The 26323-nt window shown below is 39.3% G+C and overlaps 4 protein-coding genes across 6 annotated transcripts in view; 3 read left to right on the top strand and 1 right to left on the bottom strand.

The window, feature by feature from the left end:
- The first annotated feature begins 1757 nt into the window (after positions 1 to 1757).
- On the top strand, positions 1758 to 5012 carry pabpn1l (PABPN1 like, cytoplasmic). 2 transcript variants are annotated; one of them, XM_077714111.1, is made up of 7 exons: positions 1759 to 2048; positions 2777 to 2912; positions 3310 to 3377; positions 3522 to 3628; positions 3713 to 3800; positions 4484 to 4664; positions 4764 to 5012. In XM_077714111.1, exons 1-7 carry the CDS (start codon positions 1977 to 1979, stop codon positions 4811 to 4813), a joined length of 702 nt encoding a protein of 233 aa, XP_077570237.1. In that variant the 5' UTR covers positions 1759 to 1976; the 3' UTR covers positions 4814 to 5012. The 2 variants fall into 2 exon arrangements, with proteins under 2 accessions (XP_077570236.1, XP_077570237.1); XM_077714110.1 differs by having other exon boundaries at positions 1758 to 2048; positions 4484 to 5012.
- A 97-nt stretch (positions 5013 to 5109) lies between these two features.
- trappc2l (trafficking protein particle complex subunit 2L) lies at positions 5110 to 6225 on the bottom strand. Its single transcript, XM_077713987.1, has 5 exons — positions 6043 to 6225; positions 5659 to 5831; positions 5479 to 5566; positions 5323 to 5402; positions 5110 to 5245 (listed from the first exon to the last, which is right to left on the bottom strand). The coding sequence occupies exons 1-5, from the start codon at positions 6073 to 6075 to the stop codon at positions 5200 to 5202; spliced, it is 420 nt and encodes a 139-aa protein (XP_077570113.1). The 5' UTR covers positions 6076 to 6225; the 3' UTR covers positions 5110 to 5199.
- Positions 6226 to 6385: 160 nt separating this feature from the next.
- galns (galactosamine (N-acetyl)-6-sulfatase) lies at positions 6386 to 25156 on the top strand. Of its 2 annotated transcripts, none has more exons than XM_077713985.1 (14): positions 6386 to 6723; positions 7519 to 7642; positions 7744 to 7818; positions 7914 to 8016; positions 8759 to 8902; positions 9432 to 9498; positions 10610 to 10737; positions 10811 to 10950; positions 11036 to 11139; positions 15131 to 15273; positions 15352 to 15454; positions 19613 to 19734; positions 24051 to 24168; positions 24685 to 25156. In XM_077713985.1, exons 1-14 carry the CDS (start codon positions 6616 to 6618, stop codon positions 24769 to 24771), a joined length of 1566 nt encoding a protein of 521 aa, XP_077570111.1. In that variant the 5' UTR covers positions 6386 to 6615; the 3' UTR covers positions 24772 to 25156. The 2 variants fall into 2 exon arrangements, with proteins under 2 accessions (XP_077570111.1, XP_077570112.1); XM_077713986.1 differs by having other exon boundaries at positions 6712 to 6835.
- A 721-nt stretch (positions 25157 to 25877) lies between these two features.
- The window catches only part of LOC144194685 (CKLF-like MARVEL transmembrane domain-containing protein 3), a 9414-nt gene continuing 8968 nt past the window's right edge, over positions 25878 to 26323 (top strand). The window contains exon 1 of the mRNA XM_077713906.1: positions 25878 to 26176. Coding sequence (XP_077570032.1) covers positions 25901 to 26176 — 276 coding nt within the window. The 5' untranslated portion in view covers positions 25878 to 25900. The remainder of the gene's footprint in view (positions 26177 to 26323) is intronic.

Genomic DNA, 26323 nt, shown 5'->3' with positions numbered 1-26323 from the left:
TGTTGTCGTGATAATATGTTCATGTAATTGTCTGATACATTGTGACATCAAACAAATGAGATTTGTCATCTACTTTCTCTGCAGACTGAAATTTAATAGGCTCTGCTCTTGTGAATACCTTTTCATGGCTCTCTATTTAACACCAGTCATTTTTGATCTGTTGACTACACATGGGGAAAGAGCATGTTTAAGAAAAACAACTCATTTGAAAGTGAAGCATCTTGTGATACAGTTGAAAGCTAAAATGGTAAAGTCTGATGCAGCACTTGTGTACTCCCCCCAAAACGTAATGGCTCAGAATGGTCCCTTTTTTTACCTTTTACATAAACTGAAAAAGAGGGTGTTTGAAAGCATTCTATACTGTATTGTGCAATACACTATAACATTAAAAAAAAATGCATTAAAGAAAAAAATTCTGTAGGAAGGCCGATGGAAAATCTTTCAGATTTTTTAAAATTTCTTTTTCCATGTTCCTGTTGCCGTTTTTAGATGAAGTAAACTGTGCCAGAGGAATTAAATTCTAACTTTTTTTTTCTTGCATGCTTTCCTCCCTGTTGCTAAAACCGCTCTTTAACTGTTCGCTCTGTTGGATGTGTGACGCTGTAAAACATTCTAATTCAGGTTATTGTCTGTGTTGAATAATGTAACTGTGTAATTAAAATATGAAATGAAAACTCATGTTCTGTCTTTTTACACTTTTAATATACTCTAGTCTATATAATACAAAATCACTGGTACAAAAGTACAATACTAGCTCATTCATCAAAGTTAAATAGGCATCTTGGAAATCAATCTTTTGTACACAAATTGACTTTTTTTTTACTTTTTTGATAGTGCTAAATGCGCAACCTCCTCACAGCGAGAAATGACCTGGGATCAGACCCTCGACCCCATAACTGTGAGGCCGATCCACTATCCACTCGGTTACCGCCCTGCTAGAATAATTATTCCAATAAAATTAAAAATAGGATTACTCGTGTTGATAAATATACGTCCTTTCATTTTGTGATGTTAATAAATAATATAATAATTATACTACTAATGTTTTTAAGGACTTATGTGAGATCGGTGGCCAAAACTGATACTGTAAGTGATCAAAACAATTGAAGAGCCAAAGAAGGGCATCACAATCTACTTTTGGGTGAAATTGCACCAGATCTGTGTTCTGTATCATAAGTATAATGTAATATTTTTTAAACACACTAATTTAAAAAAAAAGTTTTCTGCATTGATTTCAGACCTTTGAATTACAGGAAATGTTCTCCTTAATTGACTTACTCCATCTAGCGTTCAAGGTGAGAAGTACAACACCTGAACTCAAGCTTCTCATGTGGGCCATATTCAATGATATTTTGAGAATTTCCTGTCGGCCAATAAAACTGGGAAATGGGAAGCACTTGCCGATGGTTTGGACACCCTTGCATTTGAATTGAATTGAATGCTTTTATTGTCATTATACAAGTTAAATGAGATTTAAAGTGTCACCACAAATAATAAATATTAAATAAATCAGTAATAAATAGTAAATAAATAAGTAGTCGACATAATAAGTCGTCAACAACATAAAGGTGTGAAGTGTCAAGCTTTGAATAGCTGTCCACTCAAATTCAGTCTTTATTTAGTATGTGTATACATATTCATGTTTTGGAGCCATCTTTGTGGGGTCAACTACGGGGCGGGCCTTCCTGTGGAGGTAGGCGGAGCATCAATTCTGAATGTGAGTTAGTACTTATACGTAGTTATTATAGTTGACTGACAGGGCCACGACGCTTGTCAATACGCATTCAACACGTGACGTGCACACGCACGGCACAGGTGACGCTCGTTTAGCTAAAGTGAGTTGACGGACGTCACGCGCGCCCTCGCGCCGACGCCCACCGCCCGTCTACTTCCGGGTTGACATATTTTACGTGTCGCGTGCTAGCAGGCTCCCCTCACATCAAGCTAAGAGCAGATGCCATGTTTAAGCAGTAAGCATGGCGGACAATCATCTAGAATATGCCTATCTGCAGGGACACTCCATCGGGCAGCATCTCACTGAGGACCCGGTGAGTGTGTCTTCTTTTCGGCGTGGGAAAGGCACGCCGGTACTGTCGCTGGTGGATGGACGGCTGTTAGCAACGCCGGCAAAAAAATGCGCACACACGAACGTCCACGTTGTCTAGCATCTACTGGTATTACGACGTAGTTCCAACGGATTATCTGCATTTTAATTGGCGTTATTTAATATTACTTATTAATTGGCGTTTAAATGCGGTGCGTTTAAGTGCCCGCGTAAGATTTGAAGTCGGCCGTTTTTTCCCCATAGCAATTGAATAGTGTTCTATTTATTCAAAGAACCGGATCTGTTTTCAGCATTTAACGATACCGATTTCTTTTTTGATAAATACTTTACTGTGTTTAGACGAATAACCATCTTAAGGTTGTTCAGTTTTACCAAATGACTTCTATACAAAAGGCTCATGGCACTCGGTAGAAGACCTCCATTTTCAGGATTCTACTCCAATAATTAGGATTATTGACAGAAAAAGAATCCTGATCGTAACATTAACCACCGGATTTTCACATGAATGCCCTTATTTGCATAAAAACATTAGCTATTTAAAGTATACGTTTTCAAGCACTACAGGGATCCCACATCAAGATGTCACACTTTTTTTTTTCTATTTTAATTCACATGTTTTCACCCAGGATATTTATGCACTGTGGGTTCATGTCATTAACTTTGCATTATAAAGTGCTCCTGTAATCTTAAGTACATGTTTGCACATGACAGGAGCTGGCAGCCATTAAGGCTCGAGTTCAAGAACTGGAGATGGAAGAAGAGACCGAAAGAATAAAGGAGGAGGGAGGAGAACAACCTGATCGGTGTGACGATGAGATGCAGCTGCTGGCCAACAGCACTCGGCCTGGTGAGAGGACCCCTTGATTTGATATCTGACAGTGGTAAATTCAGAATACACCAAGTTGGAAACTGTAGTTCAGGCACTCGTGCATATATCCAGATGAGCTAACATTGTCACCACGTAGCTAACACCAGGGACACCTTATGTGCCTCATTGCACAATTAGGCTGAGAGGAAGGCTTTTTTTATTGGTTCATGCCCTGCTGATTCTTTTTACGTACTACATCCTTTTAAAAAAAGTATCTTCTCTTCTTCCACCACCTGACAATCTTCCCTTGACTATGAAAGAGATATAGACCCACATTTTTGGAAGGGCGGGTCCGTGACATTATCATTTGATTATTTTATCAGACTTTCACCCTTTTGAATTGTCAACTGCTGTTTGTTTGTTTGTTTTGCCACAGGCCCATATTACAGCATGTCTTCTGAGGAGCGGATAGATGCAGACAACAGGTCCATCTACGTAGGAAATGTAAGTTGTTCTGTTATGCCTTAAGTCATTGAATAGGGATATGTGAAAAGTCCTGGTCGTGATGCCAAACTAAGTGAAAGAAATCACCCTGGCAGGATTTCATTTTTTTTTTTTTAACTCTATACCTTCTGTTTTAATTCCCAGGTGGACTATGGAGCTACTGCTGATGAGTTGGAGATCCATTTTAATGCCTGCGGTCCTGTCAACCGTGTCACCATCCTCTGCGATAAGTTCTCCGGTCACCCGAAAGGGTCGGTTTAATAGGGACGTTATGTTTTGGAACCCGTCTGCAGGTAAAGATCCTGATTAATTACTGTTAATCTGAAATTTTCCAGCTTTGCCTATATTGAGTTCTCTGATCGGAATTCGGTGCAAGGTGCCGTTGCCCTGCACGAGTCTTTGTTCAGAGGAAGAGTTCTCAAGGTGAGAATGAGTTTCACCACTCCTAAAAAGAGAACACATTTCATCCCTCACAATTGTAGCCGTGCAACACTCGTGAGACAGAGTTAGCGATACAATTTGGAAAAAAAAAATCCTCGTGCTTTTCTGGAAACATGACACCTAGTGAGGTTTTTCCTCTATGAATATGTAAAGACAACAAATGCAGAGCCAATCTTTTGACAGTTTCTGTAATTGTACTAAAATAGTCATGCTTTCGCAAATGGAACCTATGCGAGCACTTTCTGGCGTAATCCCCAACCAATGAGAGTCATGCACATAGCTCTCACAAGTCTGTGTCTCAATTACTATGTTAACGTGGCTATAATTCTGGCTGGACTTTTACATGAAATATTATATTGTTAAATATGCAGGAAATGTACGGCATCTGACATGTATGATATGCCAAGATGTTTAAAGTTGTTTTGAAATTAAGAAAGCCATAATATTTCTAAAGTATGCACACTCGACTGTAATTACCGAATGACCCTGATATGAGTGATGGACATTTTGGTCCACATTTAAAAATACTCTAGAATTATTGCTCTAGCAGCATCTTCCATTTGGCTTAGAATGAATGACACAATTTCCTGTATTCTAACCGTGCCACCAATGATGTAGTTTTGTCTTAAATATTAAAAGAAAAGACGGTTGGTGTCTGATTCCAGGTGATGCCCAAAAGAACCAACATGCCAGGCATCAGCACCACTGACAGGGGAGGCCATCGCGGTGGACACTCGAGAGGCAGAGGGCGAGGTTTCCCACCATCCAGGGGTCAGCACGGCTCGCGTGGCAGGTTTCGCTACCAGTCGACAAGACCGCAACACCAGAATCCGCACCCTTACTATGGTGGGCCCCCGGTGGGAAAGCGACAGTGGGGCCACCTGGATTATCATGAACAGACATCCAAACGCTACCCTTGTCTTCTTCTTATCACCCCACCTTCAGAGGAAATGGGAGCCGGGGCAAGCGGACAGCATTATCCTCAACAGCGCTAATGAGCCCTTCCCTGCTGCCTGTGTACAGAGTGGGTGAATGGACAGATTTTAACTTGTGCTATTGGGATCACTGGCTTGTCTGCAATAGCCTTTAAGATCATTTTATGCCTGTTGTGTCAACACACGATGGGGTGTCATCCCATATTCATCCAGCTGTGTCCTACCATTTCTACATACTAATTAAAGTGTAATTGTTTCAGCTCTCCTGTGTCCCTAGACATCCTTTGCTCTGTGTGAACAAATCAAATGATTGGGTGCTTTCTATGTACTAAAAGGATCCATATAAACTTGCAATATTTATTTACACACTTGCAATATTTATTTACACACATTTCAACAAATACAATATGAAGCAGGGCAATGTAAACGGAAGGCTCTGAAGGATGTTAAGCACTTTGAGTCATCATGCCAGTAACAATTTCATCAAATGCCCTGAAAGAGAGGAAAGAAAATTATTAGATTTTTCTTTATTATTATTTTTAATTACACAGCCACAAACGTGAACCCACTTTGACTTGATGGGTTGTCCTGGAGTGTGGAATGGGTTGCACATCACATCAGTGAATGCGTTATGCAGTTTTCTGAACATCTGTTGAAAATGTTCAGTTTAAAAGTAACCAACAATGGAGAGTACATACACTATTGTTTAACTCTTACGGCCTTACACTTCTTATTTCATTGTCTCTCAATGATGTGTTCGATGAGTCGACGACAATGACCAGTTTAACCTTTGAGTTTGTGACATATCCATATCTAGTGAACTAGTCAAGGGTCCTTTTCAAGAGTTATGTCAATGATTATGTTTTGAAATTAAAATGCATTTGATTCATCAGCAGATGGGATACACTTTGTAGTCCTCAGTGGGATATAGAAGACCAAGGTAGAGCTCCCTCTGGTCCCCCAATGACTTCCCCACAGCAGAAATCTTCTCCTCCACCACATCCAACGACGTGTGCACGGTATAGTGAAATTTTAATTCATTTTGAGTGGGAATACTGCGGATGTAGAGCGGGTAATTCTGGACAAACGCACAAGAAAAAGCCAAACAAAAATATTGCAAGAAAGTCAGTCTATTTTGACAGTTGCAATTGAAACGCGGCTAATTGCTTCCTTAAACCACCACATGGAATGTTGACCAGCTATATTATCCGATAAACAATAAAAATTGATTTAACAGATCATGTAAAATCATACTAGAAGGAAAAAGTAGTCAGAAAATAGGAAATTACCTCTTTTGCTATGACAGCTATGCACACCGCCATTTCGGTTCCTGCGGAATCATGCACGTGACCATGGGACGTTCACTTACTGTAGAAAAAGCGAGTATAAATATCCCATATATATATAAAACTAGATTTTTTTATGTTTTTACTGCCTTAATCATATCCATGTGAATAATTAACCAAATTGTGTGCAAATAAGAATACGTCAATTAGAGCATTCTGTTTGAGAAGTTGATTTTGGTACGCTGCAGTGAAGTCTGACGCAAGATGGCCACTGACTAGTTTTGCTGCCCATATTCAACCTTTGAACATCTAGTAACCAAGTGTATATGTAGTATGACATTCAATGTTGAGCCTGTACATACGTTCATGGAAGGAATTTATTCGAAACATTATTACAGTAGTTCTATGAGTACAAAGTATTAATTTATTCCCCCAAAAAATTATGTTCAAAATATATTCTCACACAAAATCTGATATTTTTGTTGGTATGCGCAAAGTGCGCGCACACAAACTACCGAAAGCAAGTGAAAAAAATAACTTCCCGGTTTTTGCTCATCGTTATTAGTGTTTTTGGTCATGCTTGGTCCTACTTTAACTTTTTGGTGTGCCTTACTATGTGTTTTCCGGGTGCAAAAGATAGAGACTTCGTCTCCACCGAATTTTGTCATTATGCTTATGGATGATGTGAGTTAAGTTTATCTTTATTGGATGTTTCACTCTCGTTATCTTCCATCTGTGAGTGACATCACACGCCAAATACAAACCGGATTTCAAAAATGTTGGGACACTACAAATTGTGAGTAAAACTGAGTGAAATTATGTGGAAAGTGCCACATTATGTTGACGGCATACAAAAATGCAAAACCATCATATATTTACCCCAAAATGATATATTTTCTCACGTTAAGGTTTGATATTTTGAATCAAATACTTGGCATTCACACAGCATTCAGTTCTTGTTCACAATTGGTGTTGCTTCCCAACTTTTTAAAAACATTTTTTTTAATCATTTAATTAATTGAGTTTGTGTATCAGGGTGGCCCGGTAGTGCAAGTGGGTAGCATGTCTCCTCACTGTGGGGGGCTGGGTTCAATTCCAGGTCGGTCCACCTTTGTGGAGCTTGCATGTTGTCCCCAGGCCTGTGTGGGTTTTCTTCGGGTACTCCGATTCCCTCCCTCATTCCAAAGAGATGCATGGTATACTGATTGGACACTCTAAAATGCCCTTAAGTATGAGTGTGAGCGTGAATGGTTGTTTGTCTCCTTGTGCCCTGCGATTGGCTGGCCACCAATTCAGGGTGTTTCCCGCCTCTGGCCCGAAATCAGATGGGATGGGCTCCAGCACCCCCTGCAACCCTAGTCATGATAAAAGGGTTCAGAAAACGAGATGAGATGAGTTACCCTCTCTTTGTGTGTATGTGAGAATTTCAAAAATGTTAAATCATCATCTTGGTGCAAATAAAGGCTTTCTCTCTCTTAGATGGGTTGGGGGGACCTGGGTGTTTTGGGCCAGCCCTCTAAAGAGACCCCTAACCTGGATGCGATGGCTGCGCAGGGCATGCTTCTCCCAAACTTCTACACTGCCAACCCTTTATGTTCACCATGTAAGTGAAACAATCTGTTATTGTCTAAAAACTATTTTACCCTCAAAAACACATTCACAGACACACACGAGTTGCAAAAATAACTGTTTCCATTTTCTCAGCCAGAGCATCACTTCTCACCGGGAGGTTACCTGTGCGAAATGGTTTCTATACTACTAATGGTCACGCCAGAAACGGTAAAAGCCCAGAAAAATATTCTTACAGCTGCATAATAAGAAGCTGCAAATCTTTTCAAGAAGTCACATAGACTAAATGTGAACCTCCTTTTCAGCATACACACCCCAGGAGATTGTGGGAGGCATCTCTCGGGATGAAATCTTGTTACCTCAGATGCTGAAAAAGAAAGGATATGTTAGCAAGATTGTTGGGAAATGGTATGTACCTTTAATTCAAGTACTTTCAAATTGGTTTGGTGTTTTTGGGGATGTTATATTTACTGAAATACATCACCACAGAGAAGTAAAACAAAATTAAACAAAATCAAGCACTGTATTTTTAACAATGTGTTAACTAAGAATTAGTTTTAGGGAAATGTTCACTGATGCAAGCAGCATGTAGTTTCCTTTTTATCTGTGATGATATCCTGGATATTCATCATTACAAATTATTCATTAATTATTCAGTAATACAAATAAATTGGTCAAATCTTTTATAGTATTTTCTTCATGTATATAGACAATGGCATTCTATTTGAATTCATTATTAACTCTAAAACTGCATGATAAACCACAACTTTCCCTTTTACAAGAGATGATGTACTGGCTATTAGCAGTTAAAGATCACATTCATTATTATTATTCTAACATCTGAACAAATTTATTGAGGTTCTTAAATTAAGCCAACAAATTCATTAATCAACTGCAAAACCTCTCAAAGTGCACCATAAGCCACAACTTTCCCCCCGTCGAAACGTTGACATGACAGAATGTGAAAAATAATGCATCAGCAGCTCAAAGTGCACACACCCTTTACTCAAGAGATCGTTTGGGTCCGATCTATGACTTAAAATCAATGTGATGTGGAAAATGTAGAATTGCACATGCTCAGTCAGCCAAATTGCCAGTAACATTGACATGGTGACACAACACTGTGTGAAATGGCTTTTATTCACAACAGGCATCTGGGCCACCGAGCACAGTACCTCCCCTTGAAAAACGGCTTCGACGAATGGTTTGGTGCACCTAACTGCCATTTTGGGCCCTATAACAACAGTGAGAGACCCAACATTCCCGTCTACAACAACTCCGAGATGGTTGGCAGGTAGAATTTCAGTTAAAGTTTACACCTGTTGCATCTGCGAATTAGGCAAACGTCCCCCGCTTTTCTTCGCCGGCTGTTTGTGTAATTAATTTTGCGCCCATTTGTTTTCCTCAAAAACAACCATATGTACGTTCAGGGTCGTCGCCAATGGCAACCAGATGTGCTTTTCGCTTAGCCAGGGGTTTAATCAGTGGAGCTTAGCTAGGATGTGGACAGATCTACTTTAGTGAACACACTTTCAAACAGCTTACACACACTATTGAACTATGAGATACGGTATATTATTCACTGAGTAGGGAGCAAGTGCCCTCCAGAGACAGCAGGTTGTGTTTGCTGAATGTGAGAGCACACCTGGAGGAAGTGAAGCGTGAGGAAGAGAGATGCCTGTCACTGTCTCTCTGCTCGCTGCTCCACGCCTCAGCGACGCTGAAAGCGGTCCTTCCCGCTCGGGTCCAAAGAGACTTCCCTCGTTGTAGCTTCAAAATGCCATCGTCTCACAATTATAACCCGTGTCATGTTTCTTTTACAGATATTACGAGGAATTTGAAATCGACAAAAAAACAGGAGAGTCAAACCTCACACAGATGTATTTGCAGGTGAGTTTTAGGCATTCAGTGTATTGGCTTTTTTTTTTTACCGGCCAATAAACGCGATGTGCTATCCTGCAGTGGATATTCCTTTTTTAATCAATAGAGACGTTCCTTGCTGCACATTTTTCATCTCATTGTTATTTCAATTGAATTGAATGCTTGTATTGTCATTATACAAGAATAATGAGATTTAAAGCTTCAACACAAAGTGAAAAAATAACATCTACAATCAAAGAAGCAAATAAATAATCAATAATTTATCAGAATAAATAATCAATAATTTATAAGAATAAATAATCAATAAATAAGTAGTCAAAAACATAAGGACGTGCACAAATAACAACCCTAAACAAACAAACTGATAAACTATAAATAATTTTATAAATATTTAATAAACAACAAATATAAATAATCAATAGATATCAATAAACAATAACTATCAATAAACAATAAATGTCGATAAACAATACATATCAATAAACAATAAATATCAATAAGCAATACATATCAATAAACAATAAATGTCAATAAACAATAAATATCAATAAACTATATATATATATATATATATATATATATATATATATATATATATATATATATATATATATATATATATATATATATATATATATATATATATATATATATATATATATATATATATATATATATATATATATATATATATATATATATATATATATATATATATATATATATATATATATATATATATATATATATATATATATATATATATATATATATATATATATATATATATATAAACAATAAACTATAAATATCAATAAGCAATAAATATTATTAAACAATGAATATCAATAATACATAATTATCAATTAATAATAAATATTAATAATCAATAAATAAGTATTACATTAAATTGTTGTCAATATAGTCAACAACAAAAAAGAGGGTCTCACAAACAGATCATTAACATTATCGTGGGAGTTAGCCCAAAATTAGGGGAGTGCTTAAAGACATCATTGTAATGCATCATAATAAACAATTGTTAAATACGTAGGGGAAAAAAATCTTGCGTGTGTCCAGTTTGATGAACCACAGTAAAAGGTTACCTTTCCCTCTTCAACAGGAAGGTCTTGACTTCATATATCGACAAAATCTAGCCCAACAGCCCTTCTTCCTGTACTGGGCCGCTGACGCCACTCATGCCCCTGTGTATGCTTCCAGACGCTTCCTCGGGAAGAGCCAGCGAGGCCGGTGCGTTGCCCTAACATTATTCCACCACAAGACCGGATGGTTATTTTTGTCTCGTTGCTGTTTTGTTAAATAGGTATGGGGATGCCGTAATGGAGCTGGACTACAGCATCGGTCAGATCCTGTCCAAGTTGAGGACTCTGGGTATTGAAAATAATACATTTGTTTTCTTCACTTCGGACAATGGAGCTGCTCTTACATCTGGCCCAAATGAGAGTAAGCAGCGCAGTTTTGAAAACAAGTTGGCTTTTGTGTAGCCTTGTCATGTGGTCAATCATTTTTTTGCCTCCTAATTGTTCAGGTGGCAGTAACGGGCCTTTCCTCTGTGGGAAGGAGACCACCTATGAAGGGGGTATGAGGGAGCCTGCCATTGCCTGGTGGCCCGGACACATCTCGGCAGGCACGGTGAGGAATGTCTGATTGAATTGAATGTTCTTGCCTCCCAAAAGTACGAAGTCCCTTAGTCCCCGACCAGGCCTGCAAATTGGGAGAAATCCCTAGAAACTTTCCAATTTAATTCTGCTAGCCCCTCGTGGTTCAAATGGATTGGACGCCTATTGCCGTCAATGGCACTCAATGAAATCATACTCTACAGCAGCCTAAAAAACAGGGGCGGTTTGTTTTGGTTCAACATTAAAAAAGTAGTACAAAACTTTAACTCTTATCAAAATTTCTACATGATTGAGTTGCTTCTGTGATCTTTTTTTTTTTTACACAGTAATTTACCAATTGAATCATTTTTAACGGTATTCGAATAGCAATTTTAAAGATCCATAACTGTTGAAACTGGAAGTAACTTCAGAGTATTCCTAATTCGTATCCACTTAATTTTGTGAATTTAATGAACCCTTTCATGCTGAAACTTTGATCTTTTTTTTTTTTAATCCCTTGCGGGGGGCACTTATTTAAGTCATTGGCTGCCAACGACGTCCGTCGATACATTTTGAAAAAAGGATTATCTTGTGCCATCAGTGACACTGAAACACAAAAATGTATAGCCAATCCACCCTGTTTAAATGAATTGGACATTTATGGCCTGAATAACATACAATAATTTAATTAATATAACAAAAAAATATTATAAAGTGTTACCTAGGGCTGTAACCAGTGTGTATTCATCTTAATGTAATCTTTTTGATTAACATTAATTTATTTTTAATTCTAAGTAAATCATATACAAATTTAAATAATAATTCATTCATTTTCTGTGCCGTTTATCCCCATAAGGGTCGTAGAGGGTGCTGGAGCTGACTTCGGGCACCAGGTGGGGGACACCATTCATGTTTTCTCACGTATAGCCATCATTAAATAAGTAATTATGAAATAGAATTGATATAATAATATTAATTGAAATATTAATGTTTTTTAAGTCACCAAAAACAGCCACTTGCCCCAAAAAACATTAAAAATAAATAAATGACCAAAAAAAGTAATGTACACAAATAAAGGGTTAAAAGGTCTTGAATGCCAATGTTTTAATACCTTTCCACTGCAAAAATTATGTGGGCCAGTCACTTTGTTTGACTTGACATTTGAATTCATTTTTTACTTTATTTAGTTATTATTATTTTATTTCTTTTCCAGCGTAGCGCATTGGAATTTCCCTATTTCCATTTTGGGCATTGTTCCTCCTCAACAGGTAGCAGAAGTGTAAATGGGAAGCTGCAGGCAGTGTGAAGTCCTGTAAATCAGTTTGCGAGCGAATGAATAATTGATTTCCTAATCCTCTGTATTGAGTTGCTTGTAATGTTTTGTTTCTTTTGTGTGTTATTTGCCTCTCTACATCACAGCCACTTGTTCCGCAAGCGGTTAATCTCGACACTCCTTGCGAGTGATGGAACTCAAAACCCGGACAGATCCAGCGTATGATTGCGACCAGAATTTGGGAAAACGTCGTACAGCAATTATTGACCCCAGTGTCTATCTATCCTGCAACCTAATTTAACCCAAAGCATCTACAGCAGGATCCTTTAAGCCAGTGCGTTCTGTAAATGACTTTTAATTGTATTAGGGGGCAGCTGTGACATGGGGCTGTGATGCGGAGGGATTTGGTGGCGGAGCGAGCGGAGGCTGGAGTCTGTAATAAGCCTTGCCCCTGGCTCATCTCATAGGGTTGTGCTGAGGCCTGATAGTGCTGCAGAGTAGCGAGGGAGAGGGGGATTGGGAGCGTCTTAAGCAGCTAATCTGTTTGTGTGTTTGCTGAGGTTGGATTGAGCTGTAATGAGGACTTCTGTATCTGAATATGCCAGGCGCTGAGGATAAAGAAACGGGAAGGTGGGTGGGTGGGGGAAAGGGCTGCTGATAGAGGGTGCAAGCAAGACTATATAAAGGAGATCGCTGTTGTGGAAAAGAGAAAAGAAAGAAGAACCATCTACTGCCAGGAACATTGTTGCGTTTGGAGGGTCTGGTCATTGTAATTGTCTGTTGCTGTTTCTGCTAGCAAGTGCAGGAAACATGAATATATGCAGAAAGTCTTATTCTGGATTTCAGAAGGCTTTGTGATGGACTTGGCATCAGTGGAGAAATTTTGTTCAAATCTCATCTAAAGATCTTTCCAGTTGATATAGCTACTGTTCTATTTATTGATACTTCTTTGTGGATTGGGCAAAATACCACAACCCATAATCTCTTTACTGTGTGCACAAATTGTCTTTTATGAAGAATCTCAACAGGAAAGCCCAGCCAAAAAAATTCTCATATGTATTTCGATCCTCTCAACTGTTACACTAGTAAATTGAATGGCAATAAATTCTCTTGATTGGCACAGGTTAATTGAGCCTAACAAACAGCAATACAGCAAATTGGTAGAGTGGCAAAAAAATAACTCCCTGATTCCCTAAATTAAGCAGTGCAGCTATTATGTGCAGTAAAATAAGCGCACATAATATATGGAAATTTCACTCTGTCGAGCACAGATGTTCGTAAAGACTTTTTGTATTTTTTTAGGGTTTTTATGTTTCACCTCACCAACTATTTAAACTAGTAATTGCTAAACAGATGCACAACTTCAACTTCCTTTTGTTTACATTACATATTAAATTCCTCTCTCATTTTGCTCACAAATTACTTTAAAGATGTACACACAATTTCAGACAACCTCTTCTAATTAACAACATGATATGTTGTTAAAAGTAACATGAGAAAACAATGAGTCAGAGGAGACACAAAAAGAAGAATACTATTTTGTAGTATAAAGTTATCTGCGCAATTGGAAAGGATACAGGCTTATAAAGAAAGTAAGAAAATCATCAACTAAATGCTCTGTCAAGAAAACTTTGATTTTTCTACATAGCGGACCATACAATAGGCTAAATAAATGTCAGGGCGTGCTCTTATTCTGTCCCTCTTCAAGTTTGCATGGAAGAGCAACAAAGAAATAGTTGAGGACTAAATCCCTATTTGAACAGAGTGTGTGACATCATGGAATGCATTGCGCTGACTAGTTGTGTGGCTGCTGCAGAAGAAAAAGAAGGAATTAATTTTAGTTTTGGTAGCTTTGCGCGTTCGTGCACGCATTGGGGGGGGGGGGGGGGGGGGCTATGAATGCTGCAGCACATACCCATGCAGCTGCAAAGGCCTGATAGCGCTATCTGATTGCGAGCGTGCCGTCTCCCTCCAAGGCTCGCTCAGGAAAGAATGGAACGGAAGATCAAGGATGACAGCGGAAAAATGGCATTTTATCTGAAAATAGTTCAAAGTTTATAAATAAAATAAAGCTTTTTCTCAGAGACTGGGAAAAGCAGATAAAAAAAGCAGCTCACTCTGTCTCCAGACGGCTCTTGCCGAGACTGTCCTCTCCGTAACTTCCTCTCGCTTTTTTTTTTTACTCTGTTTCCCCTCGAAAATTTAAAGAGATGATTTTGGGGGGGGGATACAAAAACCTGCAGAAAAAGATTAGGAGTTGAAGAAATGCACGTCTTTTACTATCTATGTTCACACATGCACACTATCACAACTATGTGTTCACTTTAATGATAAACTCCGACATAAAAGAACACATTTGTGCTATTCCTCAAGTGCAAGATTCTTGATCTGGGAACCCAAACAAATTTTATTGTTTGCTAACACAAGCAGTTTTGTCACTGAGGTGGAAAAGCCTGGAGCTGCAGTTACAATTAGTGAAAATGTATTTGAGTAGTGTTCTGTCTTATGTCAATTGGTTACATGGTCAAATGTCTTTGTGTTTGAACCCATTTTACCCCGTAGGAAATAATGGATGATAACATCATGACTCAAAAACATGTATGATATCATCTTAAACGCTAACATTTCATGCTGTGTACTTAGTAGCAGGGGGTTATTGTGTTTGTTTGATTCAAAGTGTCTTTAACCAAAGGGTAGTTCATGAGTAAACCTATTCACTAGCCCTAATTTTCCGTGTTTTATTATTTGACAGGTGGATTTCCAGCTGGCAAGTGTAATGGATCTGTACACCACTAGTTTATCACTAGCAGGCATTAGTCCACCTGATGATCAACTCCTGGATGGATTAGACCTATCACCAATGCTCCTGAATAGCTCACACATTCACCAAAACAGGTATATTCTTGATCTATACTCATGTACTCACTGGTTGTACATTATTAGTGAGACTCAAAAGTGAATCATTTCAAACAGGCCAATCTTCTTTTACCGTGGGAATGAGCTTATGGCGGTCAGGCTTGGGCAATACAAGGCCCACTTTTGGACCTGGACCAACTCATGGGAAGAGTTACACAAGGTGGGTTGCCTGTTTGCTTGCACTTGTAACTTAACATAAACTTTAAATTTAGCTTAAATGAACTTAAATTCCTATACACACACACACTTAAAAAAATAATCTTACTTAACACTAAATTTAAACCTTCTTGTGCAATAACCAAGGCAAAGAGGTTAATGTAGTCCACCACGGCTTTCCAGGCGAACTTCCTGCTTCTCCATATGTATTGCCCACCCAGCTCAGTCACGCATACTCTAATGTTTTTTGATTATTTCCTGCTTAATATCGATTGTCCTCATGCGTCTTTTCTTCGCAGTACCCTTCATTGCACCGACTTGCTTTGGACTCATTGTGCTTCCTTTAATTTTGCTCTGACTAAGGAAAAAAAACAAGGAAAAATTGAATGCTCCGCCCAGTGCTCACAGAGGGAGATGCGGCAAGAAAGATGAAGTGCACTGAAATTATAAGGGGCCTCTCGCAGCCTGGCAACCTGGTTGTCTCAAATGCTCGTATCTCAAAATTTGCCTCGTATCTCAAGGTAAACATTTGCTCGGATTTTTTCGCGTATCTCAAATTAGTCGTACGTCAGGGCACTCGTATGTCAAGGTATCCCTCCTTTTGAGATTCACTACAACTAAGATCAGTAACTTCTGACCTCTCAAATGTAGCTCAAGCCAAAAATCCTGCCAAAAGTGTTTGCTGTTAGTACTTAAATGGATATCTGTCCCAATACTTATGCCCACAAGGAATAGCGCAATCAGTGTATACTGCATGTTATACAAATACAGTGACACATCGAACCCCATCGTGGCTTTCTCTGCTGGTGTTATGTTGAAAATGGCTCATCAGTCGACTGCTGTGTACATCACAGTGTAATGAATATTAATGAGGAGCCCCTAAATCAGCAAACTTGCATCATTCATCAGCTAGTAGACTTGTTTCTTCCAGCTCCAGTGGTGAATTCCCTCCTTGCAATTTACATACCAACATTTTCCTGCTGTGGATCAACCCCCCCCCCCCCCCCACCCTCTTTTATTTATTTTTTTGTCATCGTGTAATAATACGAAGCAAATAGTAGCGAGAACTTTGCGCTGTTTATCAACAACAATACGAAATGTGATGTTTGAGAAGCAGTATAGTTTGACACTTTTTTTTTTCGAAATGTCCATCTCTGCTCCTCCCAGCTTTTCTGCGATTCCGTTTACTTTATGCCCCATCGGTCGCTTAAATTGCTCTCTCCTTCAGGGCTGCTGAATCAATAGCAGCCTTCTTTATCATCTCATGCGAACTGAAGTGGAACTTCACAAATAATGGTGTCTGATTGCCTGCAAGTTGCTTATTGATTCATGTTAGTACATGACGAAAGAGAGAGAGAGAGAGAAATGGGACGGGAGGACAAGAGAAACCCTTCACATGCACTTGAGCTTTTCCATTAAAATATCTTCTGAGCTCCCAGAAAACCAATTCTTTTCATATTGTTAAAGAATCCTTACACTCATAACACATAATTTGTCACTAACCACACTATATGTAAATAGACTACTGATTTTTTTTCACAAGTGCTTTGAGAGACTCCATCAGAGCAAATATCGATTTTTTTTTCAATGAGATGATCAAGATTTTACTGCCTTTGCATCAGCTCTTGTGCTACTTTGTTATAACTTAGCTTTCACTCTGCAGTATGAAAAAGAAACACCAGTGGAGTGGGTCTGACTGTGTTTGATGGAAGGAATTACAGGTTAATAGCCAGGAGAGGTATCACTCAAAGCTAAGTTCATGCAGCTCAGCCATGAGGAAAATGAGAAATATTACTGGCTTGAATGGCTGGTGTAAAACTCTCTCCAGGCATTGTATTGATGTTTATATCTCAAAAATACAAATGTGCTACTAATGTCATTACTGTAAGTTTTTATTATAGGTAACTTGTCCTTCCATGATGTTTGAGTAGCTTCTTTAAATCTCACAATATCATCTTGGATTGTTAACAATAAGCATACAAAATCTTTACTTCTTTTAAATAGATTAGTTTATTAATAAACATTACCAAAAGTACTTTTAAACCACAGATTAAGTTTTATTGAACTACAATAAATGTATAACCCTATTTTTGCCACCATAAAGGTATTTTGTGATTAGATTACATCTAAAGATGAACTCTAAAGGCCTTTCTTTTCTCAATTCATTTAGAACAACTCAGTGGACCAAATACTTTTTATTGTGTATGTGCTACAAAGGCTAGAATTGAAAAATTCTTCGCTGTGATGACATCTTGGTACATCTTAATGATTTACGGCTCATCAGCAACAGTTTTGAATGGAAATCAAAAATGAAACAGAAATGAGTAGAAAATGAAGGAATGGGCTCCCTTCTTTTGCTGTTAATTTGTTCATTTATTCATTTTCTGAACCGCTTTATCCTCGCAAAGGTCACGGGGATGCTGGAGCCCAGCCCATAGGCGGGGGACACTCTGAATCAGGGGCCAGCCGATCGATTGTAGGGCACAAAAAGATGGCCAATCACTCATACCTAAGAGCAATTTACTGTGTCCAATCAGGAATGTGGGAGGAAACCGGAGTACCCGGACAAAACCCACGCAGCCCCGTGGAGAACATGCAAACTCCACACAGGTGGACTGACTTGGATTTGAACCCAGGACTCCACTTCATGTTCTTTTATTTTTTTCCACCAATGTTTTTCTAACAGTTCACTTCTGACATATTTATGAAGCGTGTTAATGACAAATTATCTCTGGACAGTTAATCAAGGCTTCCTGTTATAGTTGAACTGAAGAATACAGTGAATATTTATTATTAAATAAGAATATCACATTCGTATTTTATACTAAATATTCACCTTTTCATTTTTTTTTCCTCCCTTGGTGGATGCATGCTGTTTCTCTGGTGCCCCTGCAGCTCAGAACTGCTTCAGTTTGAAATCGTCCTCTCTGGTCTCAATATCATTCATGTCCTAGGAGACAAGAGTCCTCACTCTCATGTGTCGAGTACAAGAAGGAAAGAGATACACACACCAGGGCTTTTTGTCTCCTGTGGGATGAGCTCTCTTTTCTTTCTTTTCTGCATTTCTGAGTTCTTGCCTTTCAAAGATATAAGCAGTCTGGATCAGACGAGCCTCCGCGGGGCAGCGGGTATCTCTCGTTCACTCTCTGTCTCTCCCTCTTCAATATGTATTTTGAGGTGTACTGTTAGGCAATCTCAGAGGGGGGGAGCAACATTGCCTTACAGATGAAAGCTTTTTCAATTTTTACTTATACTCTCCGAAAAGTGAATGCGTGTTTTAAAAAAAAGAAAGAAAAAAAAGAGGCGGATCTGAAGAAGTGTGTATGCGGCTCAATCATGTTGCTCACCAAAGTACAGCCAGAGAATCACAAAAGAGACATTTTGAACAAAACATTTTGTACCTCCACCATAGGTAGTGCAATTGTGTCTCTATGGGGGCCAATAACTAATATGTATGTTATATCTACTTATATATTGTCATTATACAAGTGTAAAGCATCTCAGTGAGTGATTCCACCAGAATTCTGCAATTAAGCAAGTTAGATTAAAGGGCACGTTCAATGAAATCTAATTTGTATATTATATTAAGTTATGTCATGTTATATTATATATATTATATTACATTGTATTACAGTACAGTATAGTATATATTATATCATATCATATCTCATATATCTTATATTATATTCATATTATGTTATATATTATTATAGATTAAATAATCTCATACCTCATAAAAGAAACACATCATGGCAACATTTTGTACGACATAGTACTTGAAATCTCCAAAAAACACGTGGAAAATGGTCCAATAAATCAAATTAAAACAGTAAATGCAACTGTTTAGAAGAAATTATAAGTTAAGTTAAACCTTGTTAATTCCAAGGTTTAACTTTTTGACTTTTTTTTTACTATTATTCTAATCAGTTGCATTTACTGTTGACACTAGACCTGTAGGCATCTGCTAGAAAGACAACTATTTTTTCTTTCAGGGTGACATTAACATAAAACACACAAAAAAATGGCTTCAACACAATCCATTTTAATGGTGTCCCAGCCTCAGTCCAGAGTTGAAAGCTGGATACCCAATACTTTTATCCCTTGTTTTCCTCGATGTGTTTATATGATATAATATTTAAAAACGTACGCCTTTCCCTCCCAGGGTGTGAATTTCTGCCCCGGTCAGGAGGTCCCAGGAGTCACCACACACGAGCAGAAGGAGCACACACTTCAGCCTCTCATTTTCCACTTGGGCCGGGATCCTGGTGAAAAGTTCCCGATCAGGTCAGTTTCTTAAAGTAGACCAGAATAATTGTGTCATGGGGTACATGGAGATGGGAATATACACTAAATCAGAAATAAGGAGAAAAGAATTGCTGCAAAATGATGTGAAACTCTTGGTCTGCTACCAATGCAGAATTGTGATGGGATCAATGTGGATTCTGTGGCAGAAATAAGAGGGCAGACAATTGATCTGCTCAGCTAGAGTGCGCCTGATTGCACTCTTGTCTTTGTGATTGCAAACAGCCTTCTTAAAGATTACTCTCGCACGCCACTGCAGGTTAAAATTGCAAAATAACCTTTGCAGTTCTGAATTCAGAGAGTGCTGTTTAATAAGCTTGGGAGTATTTCAGCCTTAGATCAGCGAGTGAGCTAAGTTTATTAAAGGAAGTTGCCAATTGACGTATAAACATATAAATAGCTTATTTGAAATGTGTCTGTATGACACCAATCACAACTACCAACATTCTAATTCATTCATTGGCTAATACCTAGTACTTAAAAAATAACTAATACTTAACTTTTAAAATGTAATTATAGAACAGCTCTAGTTTTTGGATGAAACTGAAAGACCAAAATAAAATAAATAATTGAAAAGTCATCATTTCAATAACTTTCAGCTATTAAGGCTGTATTTTTTTTAAATCAGCCAAAAATTACTTGTGAAAAATTTAAGAAATTGTCAAACAAGGGAATATCTTTATTATTTACGCTATACTCTGATTTTTATTGCTATGACCTGATTTTGCTACACTTAAAGTGACATTTGAGGCGCATCAAAACTTAATTTTTTTTCTCTTCAGCATTATACAGAAATCCAAATGATATTTGAAAAATGCTTTGAGTGACTGGAAGCTAACATAAATCACTAGTGGAACAAATGAACTCAAACTTCCCTATTCACATCCTTTTCCCCCCATTTTTATTGTCGGTCTCTCTCAATGAGTGAATGAAAAAAGATACCTAGTATAAAAAAAGTAACAAAAGGATAGATTTATTGGGCGAGGGTGGAGAAAACAGCTTGGTTGTGCATAGATCACAATGAGTTTGTTAATCATAAACAATACTGAAGCACGTCTCTAATCAACAGGACAAATCACAATTACCGTACTACTGTTAAGTAAATGGTATGCAAATGACAACTGCTTTATGCTTGGAATTTATATATATATATATATATATATATATATATATATATATATATATATATATATATATATATATATATATATATATATATATATATATATATATATATATATATATATATATATACATATATATATATATATATATATATATATATATATATATATATATATATATATATATATATATATATATATATATATATATATATATATATATATATATATATATATATATATATATATATATATATATACATACACACACAAATATACATATATGACACTTTACGTGTGTGCATAATTGAGAGGAATTGACAGATGTCAATCATTTTATCTGCACTGTCTAGCACCATAGCAACCTTAGCCATGTGTTTGATTCATAATCATTTCTGCTATTTTCACTTGACCTCACCATGCACACTCTGCTTCTTCGCCTCATTTTTTTTCATTCTTTTCTCATCCCTTGCCCATCTCTCAGGTATGAACAGAGATTGTAGAATAAAATATTTTTTCTATGAGCGCAGCTTCTTACTGTCTACTTGGAAAAAAAAGCTCAATCAATGTGTTGCCATGTAGCACACGGTAGGTTTCTCACTCTAACAAAAAACACTGATGGCAAGGTCACACCACTCTGCTGTTTTATGTCCACTCTCATCTATCCATTTTCACCCCTAACTGTTTCCTTAAGACTTTCTTCCACCTCTTTTCTCAGCCACTGTCCTTCTCCACCCACAGGGAGCATTCTGCTCCATCCTTTATTTAAGCGCCCGTACATGCTTGCGCTCCCCGCTGCCACAGCTGGAGCGACTGCCGGGCTGCCATTAATCTCTGCCCACACCTAAAGAGGCACTTAAGATGATGCAGCGCCTGTCTGCCCACATGCCTTCACTACTGCTGTGGGGCGAAGAGTACAGAACATGCATCCCGCAAACTATAAGCTCTGAGTTCACAAATGCACTTTTGTTCCTCCCTTCTCATAAGACGCCTGAATGCACCGTCCTGATGCAAGCGGACACGTGGTTTTCCCGCTTCCACTCTGCCGTACAAAAGGTCCACCCGCGGTTTAAAGGTTAACACATCTGGAATCCTAGTTCTGGCACTGCAGGCGGGCCCATTCCGTCTGGCCTCATCTGCTCCCCACCGCCCGGCGCCCCAATCAATAGTCCTCACCCGAGCACTCGGTTTCCACTGGGGAGGGGGATGTGCATGCGGGTGGCCGTCGGGAGGATGGGAGGGAGGGTCTAGGCAGGACACATGCATTTGATTGTCTCCTCAATTCCCCCACCGTCTGCCGCTGTGCTCTTGATTGTGCGCGCATGTGTGTGTGTTCCAGAAATAGTGTTATGAATCAGTAATCGGCATGGCGACACACCTGAGCAATGCCCCCGCCTCCCCCTTGGGTGCCATAAATTATAAATCAAAAGAGTCCATTTGCATACAGCCTGCTTATTATTCCTGTGCACCAGTAAGCTAAGGGTTATAGTCATGGTAATGAGCTACGCTGACGGTGGCTTTTCATTATTTGTTTGCACAAGAGACACAAACAAATGATATAATTAGATTTCCACGCGTAGCTCGGCTCAATACGATTACCCACGCGTGGACGCGGACAACTTTTGTGTATCGCCTCGCGCCCCGTCCCGCTCGGAGAAGCCCAACACGATGTATTAAGTTGCTCCATTTCTTATCGCAAAATGAATCGTGAGCACAGATAGCGAAGGAAATGAATATCCCGTTTTGCTGATGGAAATCGGGAACGGCAGATAAGTGGAGAAAATTTCATCCGCTTTTCAACTGAGATTCGGGTTGACCCCACCGACGCACACTCGAGCCGAGGTCACGGTCGTTAGCCGATGACAAACGCGAGGAGAGCATGGGAGAGACTAATTGCAGTCGGGGCGTTAGCACTCTTCTAATTGCGGAGCCGATAGGATGGAGGGAAGGGAGCAGGTGCCGCTTGATGGAGGAAGCCCGAGCGCCCTGTGGGAGATCGGGCCAGGGAGGGTAGATGCGAGCTGGACAGGGCCCGGGGTTATTACTCTAATTGACACTTCACCTCACACGCTTGCACACGGTCCCCGGGGGCCAATCAGAAGGCAGGGCTCGTGGCTAGGGCTGGCACAGGTGCTGTCGGCGAGTGTATCAGGGGTGTAATTGCCCTGCTGATATTTGTCTATGTGTGTGTCACGCCACCAGAAGCCCACTCCCTCAACACACACAACAAAGCCCATTAACCCTACAGGTCCTATTGAGAGCCGCGTTCCTTTGAAATACCCTCGGGGGCTCCGTTTTACACGCTGAATATAATCATGCACGGGGGCGCGTGGCCCGCTGGTGTCCAACATCAGTAATTGAGAGACGGGGGAGAGTTCCGCAGTGGCCCCGCTGAGCGGCCTTTCCCACAGGGTGTCGGCGTGTGTGTGTGTGTGTGTGTTTTTGAGCTTGAAAGCTGCAGCGGGGGTCCCACTCTCTTCTAATGAGTTGAGCTCGGCCGGCGCCGCTGTGTTTCATCGCCAGCCCGCACCAGGGCCAGTGTTTCACATGCAACACTCTTTCACAAAGCCACAATAAACCGAGGGATTATGTCTTGCGTGTGCGCGAGCGCCTTTTAAATTCCTTGTAAGCGAGTTGCAAACAGCTCTCTGTGTCGTCAATTAGCAGTGTGGGAACATGCATCGGCCCTTAAATGTGAAAGACTTATTAAAAGCTCTTTCCTCGTATCAAAATAGATGATATCTTGAGTGCTGAAAAATAGATTAAGAATTATATCTGCTTTTAAGACGGCACGACAACCTCACAGTTCTGCGGTTGAGGGTTAAATCCCTGGTGGGTCATCACTGTGTGGAGTTTGTATGTACTCTCCGGGCTTGTGTGGGTTTTCTCCGGGTACTCCTGTTTCCTCCCATATTTCAAAAACATGCATTGTAGACGGAATGGACACTCTAAATTGCCCTTAGTGTGAACGTGTACATGGTTGTCCATCTCCTTGTGCCCTGTGATTGGCTGACCATCGATTCAGGGTGTTGTCCCCCGCCTGATGCCCATAGTTAGCTGGGATAGGTGCCAGCACCCTTCGCGCGACCCTTGTGATGTTTAGAAAATGAATGAATCTGCTTTTAAAATGTTTTATGAAGGTGATTTTTGATTGTATCGTTTGTGTGTGGATAGTGTTTCGACAAAGGAATACCTGGATGCACTCGGCCGTATCTCAGCGGTGGTGGAGCGCCATAAGAAGACGCTGGTTGCTGGCATTCCGCAACTAAACATGTGTGACCTTGCAGTGATGGTAAATTGTGCACGTTTGAGTTTTTCTGAATTTTGATAACAAAAATGTTGGGTGTGATGTTCAATGCACACAAAAATGGGAAAAAAAACATCAATAAGTAACACAGGTTTAAGAAATAGAAGAAAATAAGGCAAATGACCTAGAGCCTGTTGACCCACAATATTGACTATGCAGCATAATTAGTTCACTGTCTGGAGTTTTTCTTTATTTTGTTTAAATTATCAAAATTACTACAGAACAACAGCTAATATTTGTTCAGCACAACTGGTTCATTTGTGGCATACTACTGCCTCCTTGTGGAAGTTTGAACGAATGCAAGGCCAGTAATATTCTCTTTATAGTGCTACTAAAATATTACTCCTAAGTTTAATTTTCCAGTAGTGTATAAATCCAATGTTTCTTTTATTAAAATATTGTGACCAGGGCAGGTTGTAGTGACAAAAATATTACTCTACAAATAGTGCACATGACATATCTTACAGTTGGGATGTGTTTGTGGGAACGTCTATGTTTCAGAACTGGGCTCCAGCTGGCTGTGAGAAATTAGGAAAGTGTCTCAAAGCGCCAACGTCGTCTCCTTGGAAGTGTGAGTGGCCGCACTGAAAAACCTCAAAGTTTGCCTGACTGCAAATAGATTAATATTTATGTTCATATGATTCTCTTCCATCCCGAGTCATCCTGTATATATTTCTGATGACAAGTCAATACATCTCTTTTTTTTTTTTTTTACTTTCTACCAGTCAGATTGTTTATTTACTTATTGGGAACTTGTTAGGAATTATTTTTCTAATCTGATTAATTTAGCCATAGGCAAAAATGAGTCCTTGTTAACAGGTGCTTATTTTACATGGTTTTGCACTATTTTGGAAATGTTCATCACCAATTCATTACAAAATCAAACCCTGATTACAAGATTGTTACCGATCTTCTCCAGCTTGTCTACTTTGTTCTTTTGTAATCTTTAAAAATCTGTCAAAGAACTTAAGAAGATGAGTTTATCATTTTAAATATCTGTACATTGTAAATGGAATAGTGGACCCCACCTCCTGCCTGTAGTTAGCTGGGATTGGCTCCAGCACCCCCACGAGCGACCCTAGTGAGGATAAGCGGATCAGAAGTTGAATGAATGCGAGACCAAAGGTGTGTTGATTTCGCTGATAAGAAATAGGTGTTTGTAATCGTTATTTATTTACATATTACACCAAAGTGATATTAAAAATGAACGGCAATTATTGTTTTCTTTTTTTAAAAAAAAGTAGGGGGCGGCTGAGTAGGGACGTGGGTTCAAATTCAGGCTGGTCCACCTGTGTTGAGTTTGGATGTTCTCCTCGGGCCTGTGTGGGTTTTCTCTGGGTACTCCAGTTTCCTCCCATATTCCAAAGACATCCATTGTAGGCTGATTGGACACTAAATTTCCCCTAAGTATGCGTGTGACCTTGAATGATTGTTTGTCTCTAATCAGGGTGCCCCCTGTGGGACAAAGTCAGCCGGGATGGGCTCCAGCACCCCCCTGCGACCCTAGTCGGGATAAAGCGGTTCAGAAAATCAGATGAAAAAGAAATACTGAACTAAGTTTTTGAGTAAAAAGTTGACCATTTTGCTTCAATAATGTGTGTGAAATCGCAGTATTAAATTGACCTACTTTTAAAGTGTCGCCATAGAAGTTCAAAATATAGGCGTAGGCGCGTGCGTGTTTAGGGGGTGGTCCCCCACTTCACATCTGGCTAAGCAGATGTTGCAGTTCCGCGCTGTCATTGTTTCCTCTTGCGCGCTACAATCTTTTTTTTTTTTTTTGTCGGAGCCTCAACTCGCTCGCTCTTCTTCCATTTTTTTGGGAGGGCGGATTTTTTTTCTCTCTCCCTTCTTCGTCTCCGATCCGGCCGGCATGGGGGATATCGACCTCGAGGCTCCCGACGCGAGGCAGCCGAACCGCGGCGTGCTTCAGTCAATCCTCCCCGGCAGAGAGTTCGCCTCCTCCAGGAAAGGAATGCTACTCATCGCTGAAGTGGTAGGAAACTTTTCTTTTTTTTCTTACACGAGTTGTAGCAACAATTTGCATGCTTAACTTTAAAGCAACTTTTCGAGGAAAACCGTAAGTCGGTTAGAATCTCCTTTTTCAATCCATTGGTAGCAAGAGGAGTGGCGATAGATGATA

The sequence above is a fragment of the Stigmatopora nigra genome, chromosome 3 (assembly GCF_051989575.1).
Source record: "Stigmatopora nigra isolate UIUO_SnigA chromosome 3, RoL_Snig_1.1, whole genome shotgun sequence".
Taxonomy (NCBI): domain Eukaryota; kingdom Metazoa; phylum Chordata; class Actinopteri; order Syngnathiformes; family Syngnathidae; genus Stigmatopora; species Stigmatopora nigra.
The sequence above is the reverse complement of the archived record's forward strand: the minus strand, read 5'-3'. Positions and strand labels throughout refer to the sequence as shown.

Bases quoted from the DNA above. Each gene is read 5' to 3' on its own strand.
- trappc2l (XM_077713987.1), bottom strand. From the start codon at position 6,075: ATGGCGGTGTGCATAGCTGTCATAGCAAAAGAG. The intron at 5,403-5,478 runs GTAAGGCCGTAA...CATTTTCAACAG, and splicing joins GAGACAATGAAATAAGAAGT to ATGTTCAGAAAACTGCATAA. The intron at 5,246-5,322 runs GTGGGTTCACGT...CCTCTCTTTCAG, and splicing joins GGACAACCCATCAAGTCAAA to GGCATTTGATGAAATTGTTA.
- pabpn1l (XM_077714110.1), top strand. From the start codon at position 1,977: ATGGCGGACAATCATCTAGAATATGCCTATCTGCAGGGACACTCCATC. The intron at 3,629-3,712 runs GTCGGTTTAATA...GAAATTTTCCAG, and splicing joins TTCTCCGGTCACCCGAAAGG to CTTTGCCTATATTGAGTTCT. The intron at 3,801-4,483 runs GTGAGAATGAGT...GTCTGATTCCAG, and splicing joins TCAGAGGAAGAGTTCTCAAG to GTGATGCCCAAAAGAACCAA.
- galns (XM_077713985.1), top strand. From the start codon at position 6,616: ATGCTTGGTCCTACTTTAACTTTTTGGTGTGCCTTACTATGTGTTTTC. The intron at 10,951-11,035 runs GTAAGCAGCGCA...CTAATTGTTCAG, and splicing joins TACATCTGGCCCAAATGAGA to GTGGCAGTAACGGGCCTTTC. The intron at 15,274-15,351 runs GTATATTCTTGA...CATTTCAAACAG, and splicing joins TCACACATTCACCAAAACAG to GCCAATCTTCTTTTACCGTG.